Genomic DNA, 23515 nt, shown 5'->3' on the forward strand with positions numbered 1-23515 from the left:
CAGATTCAGAGTGCAGAGTGCAGATTGTGAGTGCAGAGTGCAGATTGTGAGTGCAGAGTACAGATTGTGACTGCAGAGTGCAGATTGTGCGGGTGGCTCTGTATGTGTGTGTGGGTGTCTTTGCGTGTGTGGCTCTGTGTGGGTGTAAATGCAATAGGTCATGCATTTGCGAGCGATTAAGCTATTGGCCTTGTAAATGACAATGCCATTTATTTAACACTTACGCTATTGGCAATGTAAATGGCAATGCCATTTATTTATGATCAAAAAAAAAGTAAAAAACACCAAAAAAAATGTCATGAGCAATGCCAATAGCTCTACCTTTAATAATGCCGAGACCATTGCATTGTAAATGCTTGTTGCACATGGCTCCGGGTACATGTTCCATAACATCCAGTTTACATCTGCACTTTGCACACGATTTCAGCTAATAATACATTATGCAGACTTTGCACATGGTCTTGGACAGGAAATCGTGGATCCATAACATCCAGTTTATATTTGCATTCAGCACGCGATTTCAGCAATTCATTTGAGGAAGTATGAATATTCACACACAGCAGAGCAATGAAATCTGATGCCCATCTTAAAACTTATATTATTTTATATAGCTCACATTGCATTTTGCTATTGATCTCATCCATACAGCAGAAGATCAGCAGTACCTAGTTGACATTTTTATTTTGCACATGATTTTAGCTACAAGATAAAGGATGGCTTACATTGAGGAACATCTTATGTATTGATGACTTAAACACAATTGGCAGTTGATTAATGCTGAATTTGTAAACATAAAAGGTTACTTCTGTTCTTTGTTTTTCTCCTTTTTTATACTCTTTGCAAATTTGATGATTTTAATACAAAATTGTAATGGTTTTAATTAACTATATGAAATAAAATATTTACTTTACTCTTCATCTGGGAGTTACAGAAAAGTAAATGGATCACTGGAGTGCATAATATTATGACATTTCTTGTTAAAAAGTGAGAGTAAAAACAGCCTAGAAAACCTTTCATAATATTTGCAAAAGAATAAAAAAATGCATCATTGCTTGATCTGCTTTTCCATAAGAAGGACATGGATTAGCAGCGAGGTCTGACTTAAAACCAAAAAGAAAGCACAGCAGGTATTTAACAGTATCAGCTCTAACACAGAACAATAACCAACGTTCCCATCATCCCCATCATTGTTAGAAGTAGTTTATTGGGCAGTTTATTGCTTTCAAAGACTGATATTCCTTTCAATCTTCTAAGGTGGCATGCCTCCTCACAATTATAAAGTGCTAATTTAACCTATTTTTTATTATGGATATCTGGCTCCGCAATGGCCCTCTGCAGACCAATTTTCCCAAGATTAGTTTCAACATATGCCAGGGGATTCGAAGGTCATTATCACTTACAGGTAGGCCAATATAATATCTCTAGATAGGGCCTCCTCTTCATTCTTCCAATTGATAGGCATAATATTGGTCAGGCTCTAATGTAATCCCCTAAGTAGCACAAATTTAGTTCTTCATGGCAGATGAAGTGAGAAGCTGAAATCGAAACTGCTAGCTTCTGTCTTCTTCCTATTGTGATGCCTCATACTTCATGATACCCCACACTCCAGCACCATCTGTTGTTTTGGGCACACATTGAGATGTATATATCTGCAGCAGAGAAGAAGGGAACAAACTACCTTAGATAGTTGTGTTCTGCATTGTACAATGCTTGGAATCCATGACCCTCAGGCTACAAAAGTAACTTCCAGATACTGAAACCTACTTACATTAGTCAAACGGTTAGAACCAACAGACAGGGTTAAAAGCTGGCTGCACCGTGGGCCACATGCAATGATATGTGACTCGAAACATTAGTGCGCAGATGTCAAATGGCAATAAACTCAACGAAAGCAAAAACTGGGAGATGCAGCGCCTTTGGAGTGCGGGAGTGCGAACCATAACCACTGTGTCCTCCACATATAAAAGTGTGACTATCAATCTGCCCCAGATTTTTGGAACATCAGTAGTTATTTTTGTTAAAAATTAGTGAAGTTCATTAATGTATAAAATAAATTAAAGAGGGGCCAAAAACGCATCCTTGTTTTTTGGATGACATTCCAAAAAACACTTTTTGAAAATAACCCTATAAAAAACAAGGGACTATTTTCTCTCCTAACTTACTATTAGACTGAATGCAATTAGTATCTTTGTCTAGTTTTAGTTTTTAAATAACAAGGACTACCCTATCTGCATACGTGGACCAAGGCAGGTATGTATTGATATAACAATGTTCTTGTTGGACTCATTTAAAAGTGGTAGCTTCTTATGTGTCTCAGTGAACTAAGACACCTGAGAAGTTAGCATTTTTAAATAAGTTCCACAAAACTACTGTTATATTATTTAAAAACAAGAAATAGACAAAGACACTGGTACTTGTCTGCTTCAGCTATGTGTATGTACTTTGTGGGCACTGGAGATCAGCCCTAGGACTTGTCTGCTTCTGCTTAGGGAATTTTTTTTATATTCAACTGCCTCTACTTAACTGTCTTAATAAAAAAGGACCAGTAGAGGTCAGTAAAATACCAGAATTGCTTTCTGCTGAGGGACTTTCTTTTTTTAATTTTTCTGGCCACTGCCTCTATTTAACTTTCTTGATAGAAAACGAAAAGCAGAGCTCAGTAAAATACCAGAATCACTTTAGCATTTTCTAGATACTAGTCCATAGAAATTGCCTTCCACGAGCACCCGTAGATAAAAATATTTTCAAATCTTGTATTTTCAGTGATATGACCACCATAGGCCCTGATTTTACATTAAAAACAGAGCTTTGGACTACACCATTTCCAGCTAAAAGGCAATATTTCTCTCCCTGTGTTCCCATACCTGGTGTGTCATGCAGTTTGGTGCTTACTTTCCACCATGTTGAAGAGCATTGGATGTTTCAGCACTCAGGCTAATGTGCTGTATAGCTAAATACATATAAGGTCCCAAAGGCAAAACCTATTGCATTGCAAATGCTTGTTTCCTAAAGAAGACCCTCTGGGATTTTGCGTATGGTGTTTAAAAATCGACATTTGTAGAGTCTACCCACATCATAGATTGTAGGACTACCTAAATCTGAATATTATTATTATCGGATTAGCATGAATTCTTGTTCTTTTTGACAAAACTATTTATGAAAATAACTTGATTAATAGCTAGGGACTATTTTCTCTACCACCGTCCTATTACAAATATACTCATTTTACATTCAATCCTCTGCATGCATTAGAGCTTCTGATTTTACCCTACTATTGGACATGTCTGCCACCTTACTCTTTACTAAATTTAGTAAAATAACCAGACCCTTCCTTACAGAGCATAAACTAACCTTCTGAATAACCGCTCCAGCATCACAAAACCTATCTTCTCATCCCTCTCATATAATACACAATTTGTCTTTGTGTTTAACTTCTCCTTGTTATCACACGATATTTAATCACCTTAACCTATCCTCTCATCCCTCTATTCCACTTACATTAACTCACTCTAGTAATGACACCTAATCCCTATTAACGTACTTCATTATACAATTGAAAATGGAGGAAATTATTCAAGTTTCCTTAGAGGACAAGAATAACCCAGTAACCAACAAATCGACAACAATAATTAATAACCACTGGATTAACCGCTTACTTTGGGCCAAGGAATAGCAGGCTGCCTTGCCATGAACGGCATAAAGATATTTAGCGCTATATAAACACCATTGCAGTAAAATAAATAGTGCATGTCTATGCCCTTGTGTGAGATGCTGCTGTTCATGTACTTGTGCTTATTTCAATGGTGCCTGTACTGAGATTATAATACGGTTATGTTCTTTGGCGACCCTGCAGTTCGTATGCTTGAGAAACTAAACAACTAGAAAATGGAAAATTGATATATGCTTATGAGAACCACGGCAGTTTCACAATGAATTAATAATTGTTGGCCCTCTGAGAAAAATCGAACTGAAACAGTGGTATACCTTTATAAATCACAAAAGCACTTTCTATCACAGAAGCGAGAAACATCACTTCATTGCAAGAAGGAGGCTTCATAATATGCAGATTTAAAACCCAGCGTTATATGAGCTCTTTGCTCTCCTATGATTTACTAAACGTGCCCTTGAAAGTGCGTTTGAATTGCAACAGCACTCCACCTTGTTGTGTAACCAAACATACCAATCTCGTTAAAGTGAATTACACTTGACCCAAATGTTTTGTTGATGAAAATCATGCCATAACAGGAGCAACTGCAACTGTGCTGGTCTTCTAAGCCAGCAGACATTTTATAATGCAGAGATGTAGTGTAAGCACTGAACTGAACATGAAGGAAAATGTATAGTGTATGATATGACAAGGATTCTGACACCACAGATTATATTGAAGGAGATTAGGTGAATCAGCACAAAACAGGATCAATACATTCCCCACAGCACAGAAGTGCTATACAGTTTGTATCACTGTGCAGCTCGCAACAGCATTCTCCAGCACCAGGAATTCTTCAAGAAAACACATTAGGACAGAATTTCCAACACAATGGAAATATGAAATTATCTGACTATTAAAATACACAACAGCGCTCACTTCCAATAACTGCTGAACGCACACGATTGGCAGTAAACATGCATAGGAACCATTATGCCACACAGGTGATTCGGTACCCTCTGGTTCCACCCATCAAACAACAAGAATATTCATCCACAAATAATATAGTGGACACACTCAACAAAAGAGAAGCATACTGTATACACAATCATTCATCAATTATTGCATATCTTAAGTGTTGAAACAGATTCTGGTCTGCGATGGAAATCACAGAATGTTATTCTTGGATTGCTGATGGTGACACAAAATGATAACTAAGGCAGATTGTGCAGTAACATTGCATACCATAGCATATAACATAATCTGGCCATTCCAAAACGTTGGACAAGAAATAAGTTTTGCCTGCCACTGTAAAGGGCTTACAGTACTTTTTGGCACATCAGCGAGAGTCGTGCAACTAGCTGAATTCTTTGATTAGAAGTGAACTTTCAGCCAACATGTCTAAGATTTGCTCGCTAAACAGCAGGAACTTGGAGAGAATTAAAGGGTGAAACGCATTTGCTAGGTATGAGAAGAAAAGTGTAGTATCTTTTACTTGTGCTAAAGAGCAGCAGGCCATTGGTCCATGCCAAACTGCATTATTTTGACTCCATATATGGAGAGCTGCCACTCACCTACCCAAGTTTCAAAATATCTGACATGCTTCTGATGGATTGATTTTGAGATTCAGTAAATATGAATGTGTTTCACAGTGCTTTTTTCATGTCATTCTAATTGAAGAAATCTAAAATATAAAGTTTGAGATGCGGCTCATTAATCTTAGGACAGTGATTAAGACGTATGATTCTTTAGAATCAAATGCCTCCTGGGCATTAAGAGATATATAGCAAGAGGGTTTGTTAGGAAGACAGGAGTGTCCAATACATTATTAAGGTGACACAAGCTTAGCAGCTCGATTCAGTAAAGAACCAGATTGTTCCTGATGTTCCTTCATATAAGAACGAACAGAACCATATTCTCCAGGCCTATGACCAAGAGTTTTCTTTCTAAATTAAAAAATGACATAGTTTGGTATGATGAGTAGTACACTTTCAGTATCCATTCCTTATGATTCAAACCAATTACTGTGCGATTCATATCGGAGGAACATGGATCCTTCTGATTTTGCACTTTTAAACTGTTTTAATAGGTGGACTCACTTTACTGGGAACACGCTAAAGCAGTTTGAGTGATAACCCAATTGAGACATGAGCCCTAGCAGACTGAAGTTGTGATGGCTGACATGATTTAATCTGACATCAAATTCTTTATCCAGGTCGGTCATATTAACACAGAATATTCTGGGCAGAGCAAACACCTAGAAGAACTCTTCAAGACCCAGATCAGCCACCGTCAACTATAAGGAACGCAGTCTTTCAAAGTAGTCCTTGAGCACTTAAGCCTTAGCTGTATCAGTAATATGCACCCAACATACACCATTTCTGTCTCTATACATGGAGACCTTGTCTCGTCTACTCAACCAGGCTATATGTTTACTGGTTTTATTACCACATTGTTATGTTCTTCTCAAAACCACAAGATACTGAGCCTTACGTGCTGTGCGACTAATTCTTTATATCAATTTTTGAGCAGAGGTTCTCCTCGTCAGGTGATGTTGTCACGCAACTGTGTTTACGGATAACTAACCAATTTAGCCTGCTGCTTCTTCTTGCAAACGATAAGCAGCATGACCTGGCTACCTAGGTCTGTTTTCCATGCCTCATATGCTACCACATTTGAATCAACTGCACCTTTATTTTCTGTGTTTGGGTGTTGTTGTAATCAATCAATCAAAGACATTTGTAGAGCGCACTACTTACCCGGAGGGTCTCAAGGCGCTAGGGGGCGGGGGGGGGGGCGGGGTGCTGCTACTGCTCGAACAGCCAGGTCTTGAGCTTCTTCCTGAAGGTGGTCTTGGGTCAGGCGCAGGTCGGGAGGGAGGGAGTTCCAGGTCTTGGTGGCCAGGTAGGAGGAGGACCTTCCTCCTGTTGTCGCTCTTCGGATGCGGGGGACGGTGGCGAGGGCGTGGTTGGTCGATCGGAGGTGGCGTTTGGGAGCGTAGAAGTTGAGGCGGTTGTTGAGGTAGCTCGGGCCTTGGTCGTGAAGGGCTTTGTGTGCGTGGGTGAGGAGACGGAAGGTGATTCTCTTGTTGACGGGGAGCCAGTGCAGGTCTCTCAGATGTCCGGAGATGTGGCTGCGTCGGGGGATGTCGAGGATGAGTCTGGCTGAGGCGTTCTGGATCCGCTGGAGTCTCTTCTGGAGCTTGGCAGTGGTTCCGGCGTAGAGGGCGTTGCTGTAGTCGAGACGGCTGGTGACGAGAGCCTGGGTGACCGTCTTCCTGGTCTCGGTGGGGATCCACCGGAAGATCTTCCATAGCATGCGCAGGATGTTAAAACAGGACGCGGAGACGGCGTTCACTTGTCTGGTCATGGAGAGGGAGGAGTCCAGGATGAAGCCCAGGTTGCGTGCGTGGTCTGTCGGTTTGGGTGCGGTGCCCAGGGTGGGGGGCCCCCAGGAGTCGTCCCAGGCGGAGGGCGAGGAGCCCAGGATGAGGACTTCCGTCTTGTCGGAGTTCAGTTTCAGGCGGCTGGTCGTCATCCACTCGGCTACGTCTTTCATCCCTTCGTCAAGGTTGGCTCTGGCGGCGGCGGGGTCGTTGGTCAGGGAGAGGATCAGCTGGGTGTCGTCAGCGTAGGAGATGATGTTGAGGTTGTGTTGGCGTGCGATGGCCGCGAGGGGGCTCATGTAGACGTTGAAGAGGGTGGGGCTCAGCGAGGATCCTTGAGGGACGCCGCAGATGACTTCGGTGGCCTCTGACTTGTACGGTGGTAGACGGACTCTCTGTGTTCTTCCGTCGAGGAAGGAGATGATCCATTCCAGTGCCTTCTCCTGGATTCCGACGTTGCTGTGGCGCTGCACTAGGGTGCGGTGGCAGACAGTGTCGAATGCCGCGGAGAGGTCTAGGAGGATGAGGGCCGCTGTTTCTCCGTTGTCCATCAGGGCTCGGATGTCATCGGTGGCAGCGATGAGGGCGGTCTCGGTGCTGTGGTTGGCTCAGAAGCCAGACTGTGAGGGGTCGAGGGATCCATTCGTCTCGAGGAAGGCGGCCAGCTGTTTGTTGACGGTCTTCTCGATGACTTTGGCTGGAAACGGGAGGAGCGAGATGGGGCGGTAATTCTTGAGCTCGGTGGGGTCCGCTGTAGGTTTCTTGAGTAGGGCGCTGAGTTCGGCGTGTTTCCAGCTCTCCAGGAAGGTGGCGGAGTCGAAGGATGTGTTGATGATGTCCCGCAGGTAGGGTGCAATGACTGCGTCGGCTTTGTTGAAGACGTGGTGAGGGCAGGGGTCGGTTGGAGATCCGGAGTGGATGGAGTTCATCATGCGGACGGTGTCTTCGGTGCTGGTCGGAGTCCAGGCGCGGAGGGTGGTGGTGGGGGGCGGTGGTTCGGTCGTGTTTAAGAATTGGAATATCAGGAGATTCTCAAGCATCTAGCGTCCACAGTTCATCCAAGTTACTATTCATATCTCCCTTAGCTAATAACAATGATGAGTGAACATATATTCCTGAACCAGGAATTCAATTTCTGTCACAGGGCACACCTCATCAATCATCAGCAGGTAGTTTATCCTTGATAATGTTCCAAGTACTAGGGTTGAAGGACTATTGTTTGCTGGTATTATTACTTATTATCCAAGCATCTTTAAAAGACACTGCACTATTAAAGATGGCTGAGCCACTAGGACAAGTGCTACCTCACATCACCAAGGCGGAACAAACATTCTGATCCTAAACTGCCATTAATGTGCAGATTAACATATAAATTAGGCCTTGGCCGAGCCAAGGTTTTAAACTACCTGAAACCAAAATGTAGAGATGTTAATACAAAATGAATAGCCTTATTGTCTCTCCACTTGTAAATGTGGCTCCACTGCCTGCTTCAGGGGGTGGAGACGTTTAAATGTAAACTTCTGAGTAACTATAATCTCGTAAATGGTGAATAGCATAATGTAGTAAAGTTACTCAAAAGCGTAACTGTAAACTTACATGTGCATGTAGAATTTACCCGCATGTGTAAGTTACCATTTTAAAAATTAAGAAATAAATAGACAAGGATAGTTTGAAAGAATGCCACATTGAGGTAGAATATGCATTCTAATAAATGTAATTCATCCGACCATTTATGAGTATGTGTTGCGCCTTGAGGATGCCGGGACCCATATTTGGGAAGGGATCTTTGAGATTATCACGGCAAGGGTTGAGCAGACTGTTAAACCTTCATCTGTCATAACCTTTTTAGGATTTACAATGCCATCCATGCTGAAGAAAGATAGCTCGATCCATAATAGCTAAATATTTCCAGTTAGTCCTAACTATAGGGAGTGGCTCTATCAGATGAAAAAATGATAGTAAAAGTTCATCTTGGTACCGTGCTTGTGTAAACGAATTATCAAGGTACAGAAAAATATGGGGCAATTTTGCCTCCGAGGACAGTCACTTTAAGAAAATCTTTCTGCATCTATTTTTTATTATGATTTACCAACGTAGGCACTTTGGAATGCACTGGCACTTTGGATGGAAATCTAATTAAATCTAAACAATATTAAAATCATGGTATTTTTCAATTAGGTGCTGTAGTATGCATTAGCACTTTAGAAGAGGCTTTATTTGTTTACACATTAATTTTAGTTTTTTTAATGTTTCTTTACTTTTCTTTCTTATATGCTGTAAAGAATTGTGTATTTAGAATTGTTTTTGCCCTTTAGAAGTGTGAGGTTTTCGCTTTTTTAATCTAGTCGTAAATCATTTCTATGTGCTATTTATGATGTTTTGTTTGAATGTGTAGAGGCTGTATCTCAAGAAAAGAAAAGTATTTTATACATTATCAAAATAATTGCTGAAAGATCCCCCTTATCTATTGCCTATTGGTTACACTTAGCTCACAGGCTGAATCTAAGTGGTTTTGTATTTAGCCCCAAGGATTTTACACATTGATTCTTCTAAGCTTATTCACACTTTGAGATCTAGCACTTGGAAATACCAGGTAAGATCATGTTTAACCTGGCAGCACATGTTTTGCATTATATTTTAACAACAGAAAGCTTTGGTGCTTATTAGAAAATTACTGTACAAATAACCAGAAAACTCAGTGACATGAGTAATTGCTGCTGACATATGTAGTTGATGATAAGTGACAAGTTTGAATCTTGGCAAGGCCGACGAGAACATCATCTTTACAATGTCAATGTACGGAGTACCTTTAAATTGGGAAATAAAAAGATACGTTATGTACAATGCTTTAAAACAGGAGAAATGTGGTATGAAGCGCTTTATGACAAATAGCTTATCATAAAAACAATTCTACACTGCTGTACTGTAACCACATAAAGTAAATGGAGATAAAGGGTGCTTTTGGAGCTGATCACCACATTGCTCTGGTGATCAGCACTAAGGAAGGAAAGTGCAGTTTACATACATTTTCTAATTGCTAAGGAGAGCTATATCCAGTGCTAGGTAATGTGCTTCCAAAAGCCAGAGACAAGTGGAAGATGCTAGTCGAGTTTACTCACTCTACAATCTATGTGGCACCATCAATGCACTTAAACTTGATTTTCTGAAACCTAGAACGCTTTAGAAGACCTATCCATCAAATGTGTGGTGCTGTTAAAGGAAACTAATCTGTATTTGTAAATCCGCAAGTATGGGCTACGATAAGAGTGGTAGCACAGATAGAGGAAAAGGTGTGTCGCAAACTACAGCGTAAGTAAAAAATCATGCAGTAAATTAGTGTAGGTATAGGCGGTATATTTGGTGGAAGAGGTAAAATGTAAGGTCTGTTTCCAAACTTTATAAAGTCTGGTTCAAGGAGAAGGTTCGAAAGGGATTGTACCAAAGGGAAGAGACCTAAGAATGCACCTCCCCCAAAAATGTTAATTCTGCATGCCGTGTAAAGCTAAACTTTTCTGGGTAGCTCATTGTTTGTATTTCGTCAATTGGGAGTCACAAGTCTGAAAACACAGGTGTGAAGCAGTGGAAAGTAGTATCCATGAAATACTGAACGTTGGACTCTCGCCTTTGCTTTGACAGAAGCAAGATATTCTTTGTCAACTAAAGTACCAATGTGAGGTCTGCTGCATAGGTCTATACACACTGAATATTGACAGCGATTTTGAAATGGAGGCTTCTGAAAATGCCTTTGCCGTAGTCAGTGAGTGAGAGCACAGCTGTGAAGAGTGTGGTACTACAATATCACAGCCAAAATATCATCTGACAGAAATATCATGTCCTACATATCATTTAGATAAATATGTCCCTAATGGAATTGGCTATAGAAAATCTACACCCAGTGATGTACACGCTATTTATCTCTGTACTGGGGTGAATGTATGACATTGTTCTGCATTCTGTCCATCAATTGTTGTTTTTGCATTTGTCACCCCGAGTGGGATGGGTATGTTCAGATGTGAGTCCCATGCTCTCCACACCACTGGAGTCAAGCTATCCTGGCTGAAGACAGCTGATAGCCAGAAACCGGTCCTATGATGCTTGATTCCGGTCCAGGAAAGACATGGCTTGGCAGTTCGGGCTCGACTTTTCCCGTGAGGCACAGGGTCAAGGCTGATTTGCATATGGCCATGTCTGAACTGGGGTGGTGTGGAGTGCAAAAAAACGATTGATTTAGGCCCAGATCTCTGTCCCAGGGTTGAATGTATGACATTGTTCTGCTTTCTGTCCATCAATTGTTGTTGTTGCACGCTATTTAGTGCACCATTTTTCTTTTAGACATGTTTTTACTAATGACATTCTGACATACATGCCGGTGAAGATCAAGGTGATCGATGAAGTAGAAGCAGAGATGTACATGAACATGCTCGCAAGTTAAAGTTATTTTTGTTTCCTTCTCAGTGTTTACAAGTTTAATATAAAAAGATCCTCACCAAAAGCAACTCCAAAGACGTGCATGACAAAAACAATGAGCCCAATGGGTGTATCTGGTCAAAAAGAAGAAAGGTGTGCGTACTGGACACCATTTGCAAGACCTCAGTCTTTGAAGTTTGTAGGTATTATGGAAGCTATCCACCTGGTTGGCTCTCGTGGTTGCTCCCAACATAGTACACGATTAACACTAATTCCTGTAAAACCAATTCACAGAGGTCACTGTAAGACGCCTAGGTAGGTTTGCATCACAGCATTCTTGCTCCTATGAAGCTTCAGGCTTTATACAGTAATCCTTCTAAAATCAGAGATGGTGGCAGTTGGATGATAACGCTACTTCACTCAGGATCAGTGGCTTCAAGTTGGATATGTTCCTTTCTAAAAAAGACTACCCAGAAGGTACCCAATTCCTAAGCCATGACTGCTAGAATATATTCTGCTGTTCAAACAGTAGAACATCACGTTCTTTTATCCTTCAGTGTTCCAGCTTACATTTATCAGTCTATAGGCTCCTCTGACCTTGGACTGTAGCCATGGGACTACTGACAGCAATACCTAATTTGTAAAAGAATAAGTGCAGGGGCACAATGTTTCGCTAGGAAGCCTGCAGCTGGCACTATTGAATGCAGCTGTGCTAAAAACCTATGTTGCATAGTATTGATTGCACATTATGCCTCTGGATGCATAATCATGACTTTAGGGTGTGCCTTTTTTACCCACTACCAGACACTCCCTGCCCTTTAGTCTCACTCTTGCAGTTTCTGCTTTCTACCTCTGTAACAGGTTTACCATCTTTCTCTCCCTCCTTATTTAACCCTTGGAGGTTTTCCCTATGTTGCACAGGGTCAAAGTTGGGTGAGGAAAAATAAGTACTGGTCCACAAAAATAAGTGATGGTGGTCCCCACCTGCAACCATGGGCTCAAACTAAGCACTGACCATTAGTATTTTTAAAAGACTAATGCTATGGTGCCACCTTTACTTTCTGGGAGCTCTTTGCATTTGTACCCAGGAGCCAGCATCTCCTTATTTTAATGTGATACCCCCTTCAATCAATTGAAACTGTTTTCCTACCTTTAATTCTCTCAAAGACTAAGGGCCCGATGTAGGTCGGTCGGTAACGGCCGAAAATCGGTATTTTTGGCCGTTACCGACCGGTATCCAAGGATTGGCATGTAGGGGCACAATTTTACAGAATCGGTAAATTTACCGATTCGGTAAATCTCAGATGTAGGTGGGACTCTTCAGAGTCCCACAGGCCCTACAAAATCGGTATTTTACCACACAATCCTGTGTGGTAAAATACCGAATTCAGGTGTGCATGCACATGTGTGCATGCATACCTAGCCATGTGACAGACAGACATGCCCTTAGGGCATGTCTGTGTGCCACATGGCGCACATGCCTATTTGTGGGGTGCCAGAGGGTGTCAAAGTGACACCCCCTGCACCCTTGCAAAATTCGGTGTTTACCGATTCTGTAAATACAGAAACGGTATTTCCCATTGATTCCTATGGGCTTCCAAGCCCATAGGAATCAATGGGAAATACCGATTCTGTATTTACAGAATCGGTAAATACCGATTGTTACAGAATCGGTATTTCAACATCTGGAAATACCTACATACCCACCCTTTAGATTTACCGATTTTTAATTACCGAATCGGTAAAATTCGGTAATTAAAAATCGGTAAATCTAATTTACCTACATCTGGCCCTAAGTGTTCTTTTTAACATAATGCTCCTTGAGCAATCAAGATGCTTTGCAAGTCCACATCTTTTTTTCTCGCAACCCATTGCTTTAAAGGAAGAGTGCAGAACAGCACCATATTTACTAATACAAGGCCCTATTTCACTCTCCCCCTACGCTAGTGTACATTAGTCTGGCTTGTACACACATCTTTCCACCATAATATAAGGGTGTGTGTGTAATGTCTGTAGGGGCACACTTTAGTACAAATTACTGGGGCTTAGTCCCAAACTCCATTTTAATGTGTTTAGTAGTGTTACAATAGCACCACTCACATACTACAAAATGCTATTTACAAATCTTCGTTTAGAGTTTACAACGCTCCTATTCTTTTCTCTGCTTAGATCTCCTCCCTGACTGTAGAGTAAGTATAAGTATACCTTTCATTAGTAAATGTGAGAAAGACATGTGGAATACATACTACAAAATGGGAGGGCTTAAGGAGTAGTAAAGAAGGGTGTATAAGGAGGGACCTGTACCCACCCACAAAAGAGTACGCCCATTCCTATTCACAAGCTGCACTTCTAGTGTTACCAGGGCCAAAAAGGATCCAATAGAGTTGTAAATGTACTCCAGCCCAGAGCTGAAATAAATCCAGCAACACACATAGCAAACAACTGGTACTACAACACCCTGCGATAGAAAATAATGAAGGTAGGACCTTAAGATAAATCTATATGCAAAATAATGTTGCATTAAATTATTCAAACTAGATAAAAATGTGAGTCATTTAATTTAATGTTAACTGAAACATGCTTTTTTTCCGTGCTACATATTTTAGTACCTTAATTTAATTATAAAATTATTGTAACACTACATTTTATTAACAGATAATGCAATTAATTTTAATCAATTCTATACAAGACTTTTAATGATGTGCCATACATAATACAACATTTATTTTACATTATGTAGAATTTTAATGAATTTTTAAATTCTAAATAATAATTTTAACTTAATTCAATATATTCACATTCCCCCACTGTGCGAGCGAATTCTATGCATGCGCGAATCAGACACCTCCCGGCCGTCCGACGCACACGCCCACTGTGACGTCGGATGGCAGGGGGCCGTCCGATGCACGGAAGAGGATAACCTCCCCGTCCCTAACAAAAAAAAACCGAATGTGTCCTCATGTAATGCAACTGGTGCTCGTGTAAAGCGCTCCCATACCTTCGGGTTAAGTCTGCGCTATATAAAAAAACTCTAAACGAAAAGAGAAAGAGTAAACGCCATCATGTTGAGAGGGCCCCACTATGTTTAGACATACTTATCAAAGTTAGTATGTTTGCTGTACGGTACAGCACACATTTAAAAGTGGAAAGATTTGACAAAAGAGCTTTTTTTCCGAAACTTTATGCCTGCCTCGAGGAGTGGTAAATTTTCATTGCAAAACCCTGATTACCTTTTTTAGAAAGGCTTTGTGTCAAAAATCATGGGTGGTTGCATGGAAATGCCCATGTACGTCCCATGAAACAAAGTAGCACTTAAAGTTACTTTGTGCTGCTTTAGGGCTACCTTAGAACTGGGGTTCTCAAACTTTTGACTCCTGAGGACCCCCGTTGACTCACCACTGGAAGCCGGGGACCCCCAGCAATTTGTATGATTTAAATTACAAACATTAAAAGAGTAATTCGAAAAAAATAAACACACATGTGCACACAAAACAAACACTCAAATTACTAAGGATTTAAGTATTTTATATTGAAAGAGTTTGCAAAAAAAATTTAATGGGAAAGTTGGTGCTGCATCTCCGTGATTAACTTTTAAATGGTTAGTTTTTTTTTGCAGTGCAAGGCTCCTGCTCCTGCCAAGGCCAGACTGGAAACCCATTTTTGCTATTCAGTAATAGCGTTTTAAAAAGGGGTATAAATTGCTGCTTGTGCTGTAACTGATTCTACTAGTTGCACTGTGTTTAAAAATAATCCGCATACCTACACGCACTGAGGGACCAGCTCCTGTGTTGCTCGACCTGTGCCTGCACGCCCAGTCCGACCCTCCAGCCAATCACGGGTGCGGAAGGCGGGGCAGAAACAGGAACATCCAGGGAGGCGAGCGGTTAGCGCTCTAGCTCTCCCAGACCCGAGGGCTATAAAGCAACTCGTCGGCCCAACGCGCAGTGTGGCGCCTACTCCTGCGCCTAAGACGAGCCAAAGACTAGCCCGTCTGCGCCCGTCCGCGACAGGACGGGACCAGGGGCTGGGGGCTATGGCGGACTCTATTACTGGCCTTGCGCCTCTCCATCGCCCTGGTTTCTCGTACACCAGACAGACCCTATTGGCTTTAAGCAGGTATGCCACCATGTTGTGTTCCCATAGGGTAGAGAGGAGTCTGGAGGGACCGTTCTCCTGCAGGATTTGTTTTACACAATTTACTGGCAGCGCTGTAATCACTCCTTGTCAGCTTAGGTCTACCTCCTCTATCCCTACCAACTATCAGCCAAAGTCGATTGTCAGTCCTCTTAATGACTCATCTCTTAACTGCAAGAACCTCTTGTGTAATGTCCGCTCTTTAGTTACCCATTCTACCCAGGTCTGGGATCTTATAACATCAGAAAAGCCACATCTTTGCTTTTTAACGGAGACTTGGTTAAAGCCCCACTCTGTTCCGGCCATTACCATGGGGGTACCGCTAGGATATAAATTAGTAAGGATGGACAGGCCTATTAAAACTGGAGGGGGATTAGCCATTGTTTTTAAACAAGAAATGGAGGTAGTGGTTACTGAGACCGTATGTAACCCACATATGGAGCTCCTGATCTTTACTATCAACCCTAATTCTAGGGAAACCAGGAAGGGAGCATTAGTCTATCGACCCCCAGGTCCGCCTGGGAATTTCTCCCTTCAACTTGTTGAAACGCTGGCCCCCCACATACAGGTGAATTCTGATTTCATCTTGGTAGGGGATTTTAATGTTCATAGTGAACTAACCTCCTGTGTGAAGGCACAGACACTCTTGGCTGATCTGACTACTCTTGGCTTGCACCAAATTAATCAGGGACCCACGCACTTAGCCGGTCACACCTTGGACCTTGTGCTATATAACTCCACCTCTATAAAATGTATGCCTCCCTGTCAAGTGGATTGGACTGACCACTCCATTATCGAATTCTATACTCGCTCTAACTATGAGGTTAAGGGGGTCCAGAGGACTTTGGCTGATGTCAGAAGACCCTGGAATAAATTAACACCAGAGAGCTTTAGGGAGAATTTTACCGAACCTAACTGGGCTGAATGTGGCGATAACGTCACTGCTGCACTAGCCAACTTTAATGAAGCTGTAACCACTTCCATTAATCATGTTGTTCCTTTTAGAACATATAAACCACGGCCTGCCCCAAAACAAGAAGTCTGGTTCACAGACGATCTCAGACAACTAAAGATAATTGCACGGAAATCTGAAAAACGATGGAGAGTCACACGTAAGGCAGAGGATAAAGAAATTCATAGGACTTCCCTAAAAAGTGACCATAAAGCTATTCGGTCTGCCCGGAAACATCACATAGCAGCCCAACTATCTGCAGCTGGTAAAAATGCTAAAGTCCTTTATCAAATCTTACAGACCTTTATCAAGCCTGTAGCCTGTGAAACAGAGGGGATTGAGTCCCAGGAACTCTGTGACAACATCTCACAGTTCTTTGTTAGAAAAATAGAAGGCATTTATGCTAAGATCTTAGCCTCAAAATCTACCTCTAATACCTTGAGAACTGTTGACAGTATGGTTACGCAACACCTTAGCACTGCAGAAAACAACGCAAGCAAGCTTGTTGAATTCCCTCCTATATCAATGGAGGACATTGGCACTCTAATCAATCAAACTAAGAGTGGATGCCCTTCGGATATCATTCCAGCTCGGATCATGTCACTTTTGAGGGATGATCTGGGAGCCGGAATTCAGCGGGTAGTTAATCTATCCTTAGCATCAGGGGAAGTCCCCCTAGATTGGAAGCATGCTTTGGTGAGGCCTCTACGGAAGAACAACTCCATTCCATGGACTGATCTCACAAACTTGAGACCCATCTCTCTCCTCCCTTTTTTAGGGAAGCTTACCGAGAAGTTTGTTAACAGGCACTTATCCAAATACATCGAGAGTGCAGGGGGACTAGACCCCTCCCAATCGGGTTTTAGGCCCAGGCACAGCACTGAGACCGCCTTGCTGTCCGTCGCTGACAATCTTCATATGCTTCAGGATAAGGGGTATTCCGTTGTCCTGGTGTTGTTAGCAGCGACGGCTCGTGGAGGGAGTTACGGTGGGGCAGGAGGGCGGGGAGGGGGAGGGGCAGGGCGGAGGTTGCTAAAAACCGGCATATGGATAATTGCAGGTAAGTAAACAATTTAATTAATAAAACGAATTTCGTAGCTCGCACTGCATTGCATTTTGCGATGCAAGGCGCACTACGAAATTCGTTTTATTAATTAAATTGTTTACTTACCTGCAATTATCCATATGCCGGTTTTTAGCAACCTCCGCCCTGCCCCTCCCCCTCCCCGCCCTCCTGCCCCACCGTAACTCCCTCCACGAGCCGTCGCTGGTTGTTAGATTTGTCAGCGGCGTTTGACACTGTGTCACATGATATCATGACCACCAGACTAGTTGACATGGGTCTGGGAGGCAAGGCGCTGGCCTGGTTAAGGAGTTTTTTCACCAAACGCACTCAGAGAGTCACACTTGGTCCCTACCAGTCAGAGGAGGTGGAGATCTCAAAGGGGGTGCCACAGGGCTCCTGCTTGAGCCCAACGTTATTTAACATCTATGTGGCACCCCTAGCTAACATCATGACATCCCACGGGGTTATCCCTGTATCGTATGCAGACGATACACAACTCCTCTTTCCGTTTAAAATCATGACTCCTGAAATGCGTCACTCCTTTGCCCAGGGGATGAAAGAAGTGGCACATTGGATGGCAGCAAACTTCCTTCAGTGTAACGTCTCCAAGACGGAGGTGATGCTTTTTGGGGAAGCCAAACGTCTGTGGACTCCTGACTGGTGGCCTCGAGATCTAGGCCCAGTCCCTGAGCCAAAAGTGGTAGTGAAGGATCTAGGAGTTAAACTGGATCAGGAGCTCACCCTTAAACATCATGCTACTCAAGTAGTAAGCTCCTGTTTCCATGTTATTGGGCTTCTCCGAAGGGTGTTCCCCCTGTTACCTGATACCACCAGGAAAACTTTAGTTCAGTCGCTCGTGCTGAGTAGACTGGATTATTGTAATGGTTTGCTGCTAGCCGTCAATGAGGGGATCACTGCTAGACTTCAAGTTGTGCAGAACACGGCTGCACGCCTTGTCCTCAATGCCCCGGCCCGGACTCCTTCAAAACCCCTACTCAATAAACTCCACTGGCTCACGGTAAAACAAAGAGTGATGTTTAAAATTTGCTGCATCATCCACAAGTGCCTTTCCGGTAAAGGCCCGGATTATTTAACTAAGAAATTCATCCCATACATCCCGGCAAGATCCCTGAGATCGGGAGACCGTGAATTACTATGCGTCCCCAGATTCTGGAAGACACGACAAGGTGGAAGGGCTCTATCAGTAGCGGGCCCGAAGCTTTGGAATCAACTTCCACTTGAAATCAGATCATGTAGGGAACACTTTCCCTTCAGGAAAAAACTAAAAACTTTCCTGTTTAATTATTAATTCTGGTTGAGCATTTAACAACACATGACAGGGCTATTTGCTTTCTGATGATACCAAAGGCGCGGAGATACTCCCTAGGGAGTCGATTCCCAGCGCGGTACAAGTGTGCAAATAAAATAAATAAATAAAAAGCAGCCCTGGAAAATGTTTTCAGACCAGTCCCCATACAGTGCACACCAAGAGCAGTGAGTGAGCCTGACCACTACAAAGGGGGCTTTTGAAGGCTCGCCCCTCAGACAATGAATCATATGTGCAAATCAGTGTAGAGAAAATATTACACAAAGAAAAGGGGACTACAAGGTGTAGGATTCACATGTCATTCATACTGATATGCATTTTTAAAGAGTGCTTGGTCTGGAAAAGCACAAACTCAGGATTCAGAACATAACACAGTGGTTAGTATTGACTTTAACAATTAAAATCTATTTCCACCCAAATAAACTGTAGTATGTTGGTCCTTACATACATACAATGATGTAGCCGAGGCAGTCGTAGTTGAGATTTGAAGTAGGTTTATTAAGCCATAAATAAGTTACAGGAAGTATTAAGCTGGAACAGGCAGTCCCACCAGGAGCAGCCTCCTAGCTACTCAGCCCATACTCCAACTGCCAACCCTCATACCAGTCACACAAGCATTCCATCCATGTCAATCACGCTCACATTCTAACCTGGAACACTCACACTGGCTGAGAAACTAGGAGCAGAGAAGTGCTGTAACATAAACACTAACCCAGAATACTACATAACCCCCTTTAGCAGCATCAGGATAATGAAAGATTGGGAAAAGCATAAGTTACTAACGTGTACCATGCTAGATTATGATTGTCTCTTATGAGCTGCAGAGTAACACAAGGATTGTGGTGACAAAAGCAGTAACCCACTGACCTATGCTCATAAAATACTGTTTTTTTTTAAAATGCATATGGTACACGTTCTTTGCAGCAGGCATAATAACCCTCTGTGCTACATTAGATAAGTCAAACCTGCCACTGGACAAAACTCATCTCTCTACAGCAGGAACATTAATCACTGGTGTTATCTTGACACTTTTATTGTTGCTAGAAAAGTGCTAATTCTACAAGGAACTTTGCAGTGCTTTTAAAACTGCTGCCTGAGGACCCCCTGGGAATGTGTCACGGACCCCAGTTTGGGAAACACTGCCTTAGAACACAAAAACCTTTTGCGCTGGAAGCTGAATCTCAATTTTGAGACACAAATCGGTTGCATAGTGTTAGTTACTCTGCTCCTAAGTATCGCAGGAGTTTGCTTCTTGTTGTACTTTAGGATAAAATACAAAAAAAGCAAGGCTTCATATTTTAAGCCGACACGCAGTGTATGAAAGCTGCACCTCTATATTAATGTGACGTCTTTAGTTTGTTTTCAATATTGTCTCATTAAACCTTTAATTTAAAAAACTAAATGCTGCTTACGATTAGCATCCTACAAACGGAAGAAAGTCCTTAGTGGTTGAAAAAATATGCTGTTTAAATAAATGACATCCACAGTACTGTTTGGACAAGCTCTAAAAAGAAAACCTTTCGTTCTACTTGAATAAGAAACATACTTTCAGTGCTCTTGATAAGCCACTTCACAAAAGAAACAGCTCCAAAAACTGCAAGTCATGCTGTTCTGTACATTTCCTAGTCTCAAAAAATATCATCGCTCGGGTGTGTTTACGAGGCACTTTTGGGAGGCTTGTCTGGAGTGCAATGAATACTCCTCGCACACTATGCACGTTAAGTGGCGGACACACGTTACTCGTTGGAAATGTCATGCCTTGTAGGAACTGGTGTAAATAAAGTCGACAAAAAAAATGTCCTTCCGCTGGTGCGCGGACGGGGAAGTGAAAGCGGGATGCCTGCCTTCCCTAAAGTTAAATGAACATTCTCATCAGAGGAGGCGGGTGTTACCATCAGAAGGGAAACTAAGTCAGCACACGTTCAACAGTTGTGTGCACATCTGCAGCTAGCGGAAAGAGATGCCAGCGTTTTTTAAGTCTTCCTGTCGACATTCAAACATCTTTAATTACAACATTCTACGTTTTTCCGCCTTGAAAGATACCCAGCGCCAAGGCTGTCGGTAAAGTAATTAAACCACCCCTACTTCTGAAGCAATGTATCCCTGTAGTGTCCGTACTGTTGCCACACGTGAGCTTTACATATGTTACTCCAATTCAGAGATGCTGCCCGGCAGCTACCCTACAGCAAAACAAAACGCATCCTGTGCGTCTTGTCGGTCTAATATGCGCGAGAGAGTTCAACTTACCCAAAATCTGGATCCGGGACCGCAGAAAGCATCCATGGCACGCGGTGCCGCCCTCTAATAAGCCTCCGAAAAGCAGGGTGCGTGTGCCCGGTCACCCTCGGGAGCCGTCGGGGGATCGGGCTGCTGTGGACCGGAGGAGCACCGCTCTGCCGCTCCCTGTGCTTCCCCGGCCTGACCTGTACAGCTGGCTTCGGCTCAGCTTCACGAGGGTGTGGTTTTAGGCTGGGCAGGCCCATTCAGGTTCTGCCTCCAGCTCCTGGCACGGCGCAGCTCCTACTTATAAAGGCATCAGGTTTCCCAAGCGCTCTCGCTGCTTTAGATGATAGGTCTGTGCTCGATCACGTGTCAGTTGCTGAAGGATGCTTGCGTTACTGGGTTCTAAAAACAAGCATTGGCAAAACCAACAGGTCTAGCTTTGAGTGCAAGCATTTGAGTTAAATTCAAATACATTTTTAGTCTCAAAATTCACACATGGGTGTACTAATCCATTGCACTAAAAATAACTGCTTTGTGAAAAGAACAGAAATCCTTCTCTCGCATGAAGCTTAGGGACTGGCTGAAGTGGACTGAGCCATTTTCCCATGCTGTTTGCTCCCATGAAGAGAAGCAGATTTTAAATGACACTCCTGTAGTGTCTTGTAAATAGGTATAGTGGGACTCTTCTGGTCCCTGATGAACTCCATAAGGAGAATGGCATAATTGTTTGGTGTGTTTGGGTGTGGTTAATAAAAATTAACGATGCAACGCGTACAGTTATTTAACAGTTGCACTCTGAAGAATAAAGTTTGTGGCATGGCCATTTACATGATACCAGGTTTGGGAGGATGCTACAACTGGTGACGAGTTAGGGGATCTGTAACCCGAAGTAACGAGAGTGCTCTCACTGAGAGTTTGCTGTGGTCCAACAAACTGCTTGTGCATCTCACGTGAGCCTCAGTCGAAGTGAAGCAGTCGATGGTTTGCATATGTGGAGTCAAAGCACCAATTCCAGCCATTACAAGGCTTTTGAAGAAGGTGAAGGCCCTACAGAAATTTACGTCAGTCTGCCCAGAACTGCTGGTGAGGCAGAAAAGAGGTACTGTGCCAGAGCATAACTTAGAGCCATCATACATAGTGCCAAAGGCAGCAACAACTTGGTACCGAGAATGCACAGAAGGTAGCGATCACCAGGTGCAAAAGCACACCAAAAACAGAATCATTAGGTACCAAGAAACACTAAAGGCAGTGAAAGCCAGGTATGATGCAGAAGGTTGAGAACGATGACAACCATGTACAGGTGACAAAACAGTTACTCACCACCAGTGACAATAAAGAGGCCATACAACATAAGATCAGCCCGACGACACTGGTACAAGCACACAGCTGGGGCTTAGCAATAGTATGAATGTAGTAGGTCCAAGTGGGCAGCAGACTGTGCCAGAGCATGCCCTGCTCTCAACAGCTGGAAGTTCCACAGGTGGTTATGATGCCACCATGTTTTTGAAATGGCTGCTTTCATTATATAGCACAAGGAGATGATGGACGGAGCGCTGAAACTTTTCAGACACTCAACCCCGGTCACAGATCTGGGTTTAATCCATCATCGTTCTTTAGCTCACTTCACTACCTCAATTCAAACCCAGCTATCTGCAAATCAGTCTTGACCCTTTGCCTCATAGGAACATTCCAGCCCGAACTGCAGTGTCAAGCCTTGACTGGAAACGAGCATTCTGGGACCGGTTTCGGGGTTATCCCCCTCATCAGCCAGGCTAGCTTGAAGCCAGTGCAAAGTGGGCAAGGGACCCACGTCTGGGCATACTTTGCCAACTAAGGGCAAACAAAACAAACAAAAGGAGGTGATGGACATTATATTACGATGTTCTAGAATTGTCATTCTAGAGAATCTGAAACAAAAAGTCATTGAAATAACCATGGAGGCCTATGTTATTTTATTTATTTTAAAAGTTTTATATAGCGCAAGCTATCAGAGCACTTTACACATACACAGGAGATAGAGGTTGCATAACTATTGTCGCCACTTAAAGAGCTTATTGAGATAGTGTGGTTTTCTCGCCTTGAGAAGAGAGCTGAAAGAGAATTAAAGGCCTGTTGTTTGTGCCACTGCTTGTCTCCCAAAATAACACAGCATCCATTAATTATGTCTGATCTTCTGAAGCAGGTCTGGGAGAGGATTGTAGTTGATTTCTTTTTACCCCTTAATAATGGAAATCATCAAATGGTAGTTGTTGATGAGTACATTATATTTCCGTGTGGAATACTATCAACAACTACACATTGGGACATTAAATTAAATCTTTGCCGCATGGGGTCTCCCCTCCATTCTTAATTCCAACAATGGCCCACCATTATCC

General features: G+C 42.7%; 1 protein-coding gene across 1 annotated transcript in view; it reads right to left on the reverse strand.

Annotated features, from left to right (window-relative positions):
- ABCC3 (ATP binding cassette subfamily C member 3) overlaps positions 1-21463 on the reverse strand; it is a 624389-nt gene extending 602926 nt beyond the window's left edge. Inside the window, exon 1 of the mRNA XM_086930544.1 lies at positions 21165-21463. Within this exon, the coding sequence (XP_086786670.1) occupies positions 21165-21200 (36 nt within the window). The 5' untranslated portion in view covers positions 21201-21463. The remainder of the gene's footprint in view (positions 1-21164) is intronic.
- Between the last annotated feature and the right edge of the window lie 2052 nt (positions 21464-23515).

Source organism: Lissotriton vulgaris, chromosome 7, assembly GCF_964263255.1.
Source record: "Lissotriton vulgaris chromosome 7, aLisVul1.2, whole genome shotgun sequence".
In the NCBI taxonomy this organism is placed as follows: domain Eukaryota; kingdom Metazoa; phylum Chordata; class Amphibia; order Caudata; family Salamandridae; genus Lissotriton; species Lissotriton vulgaris.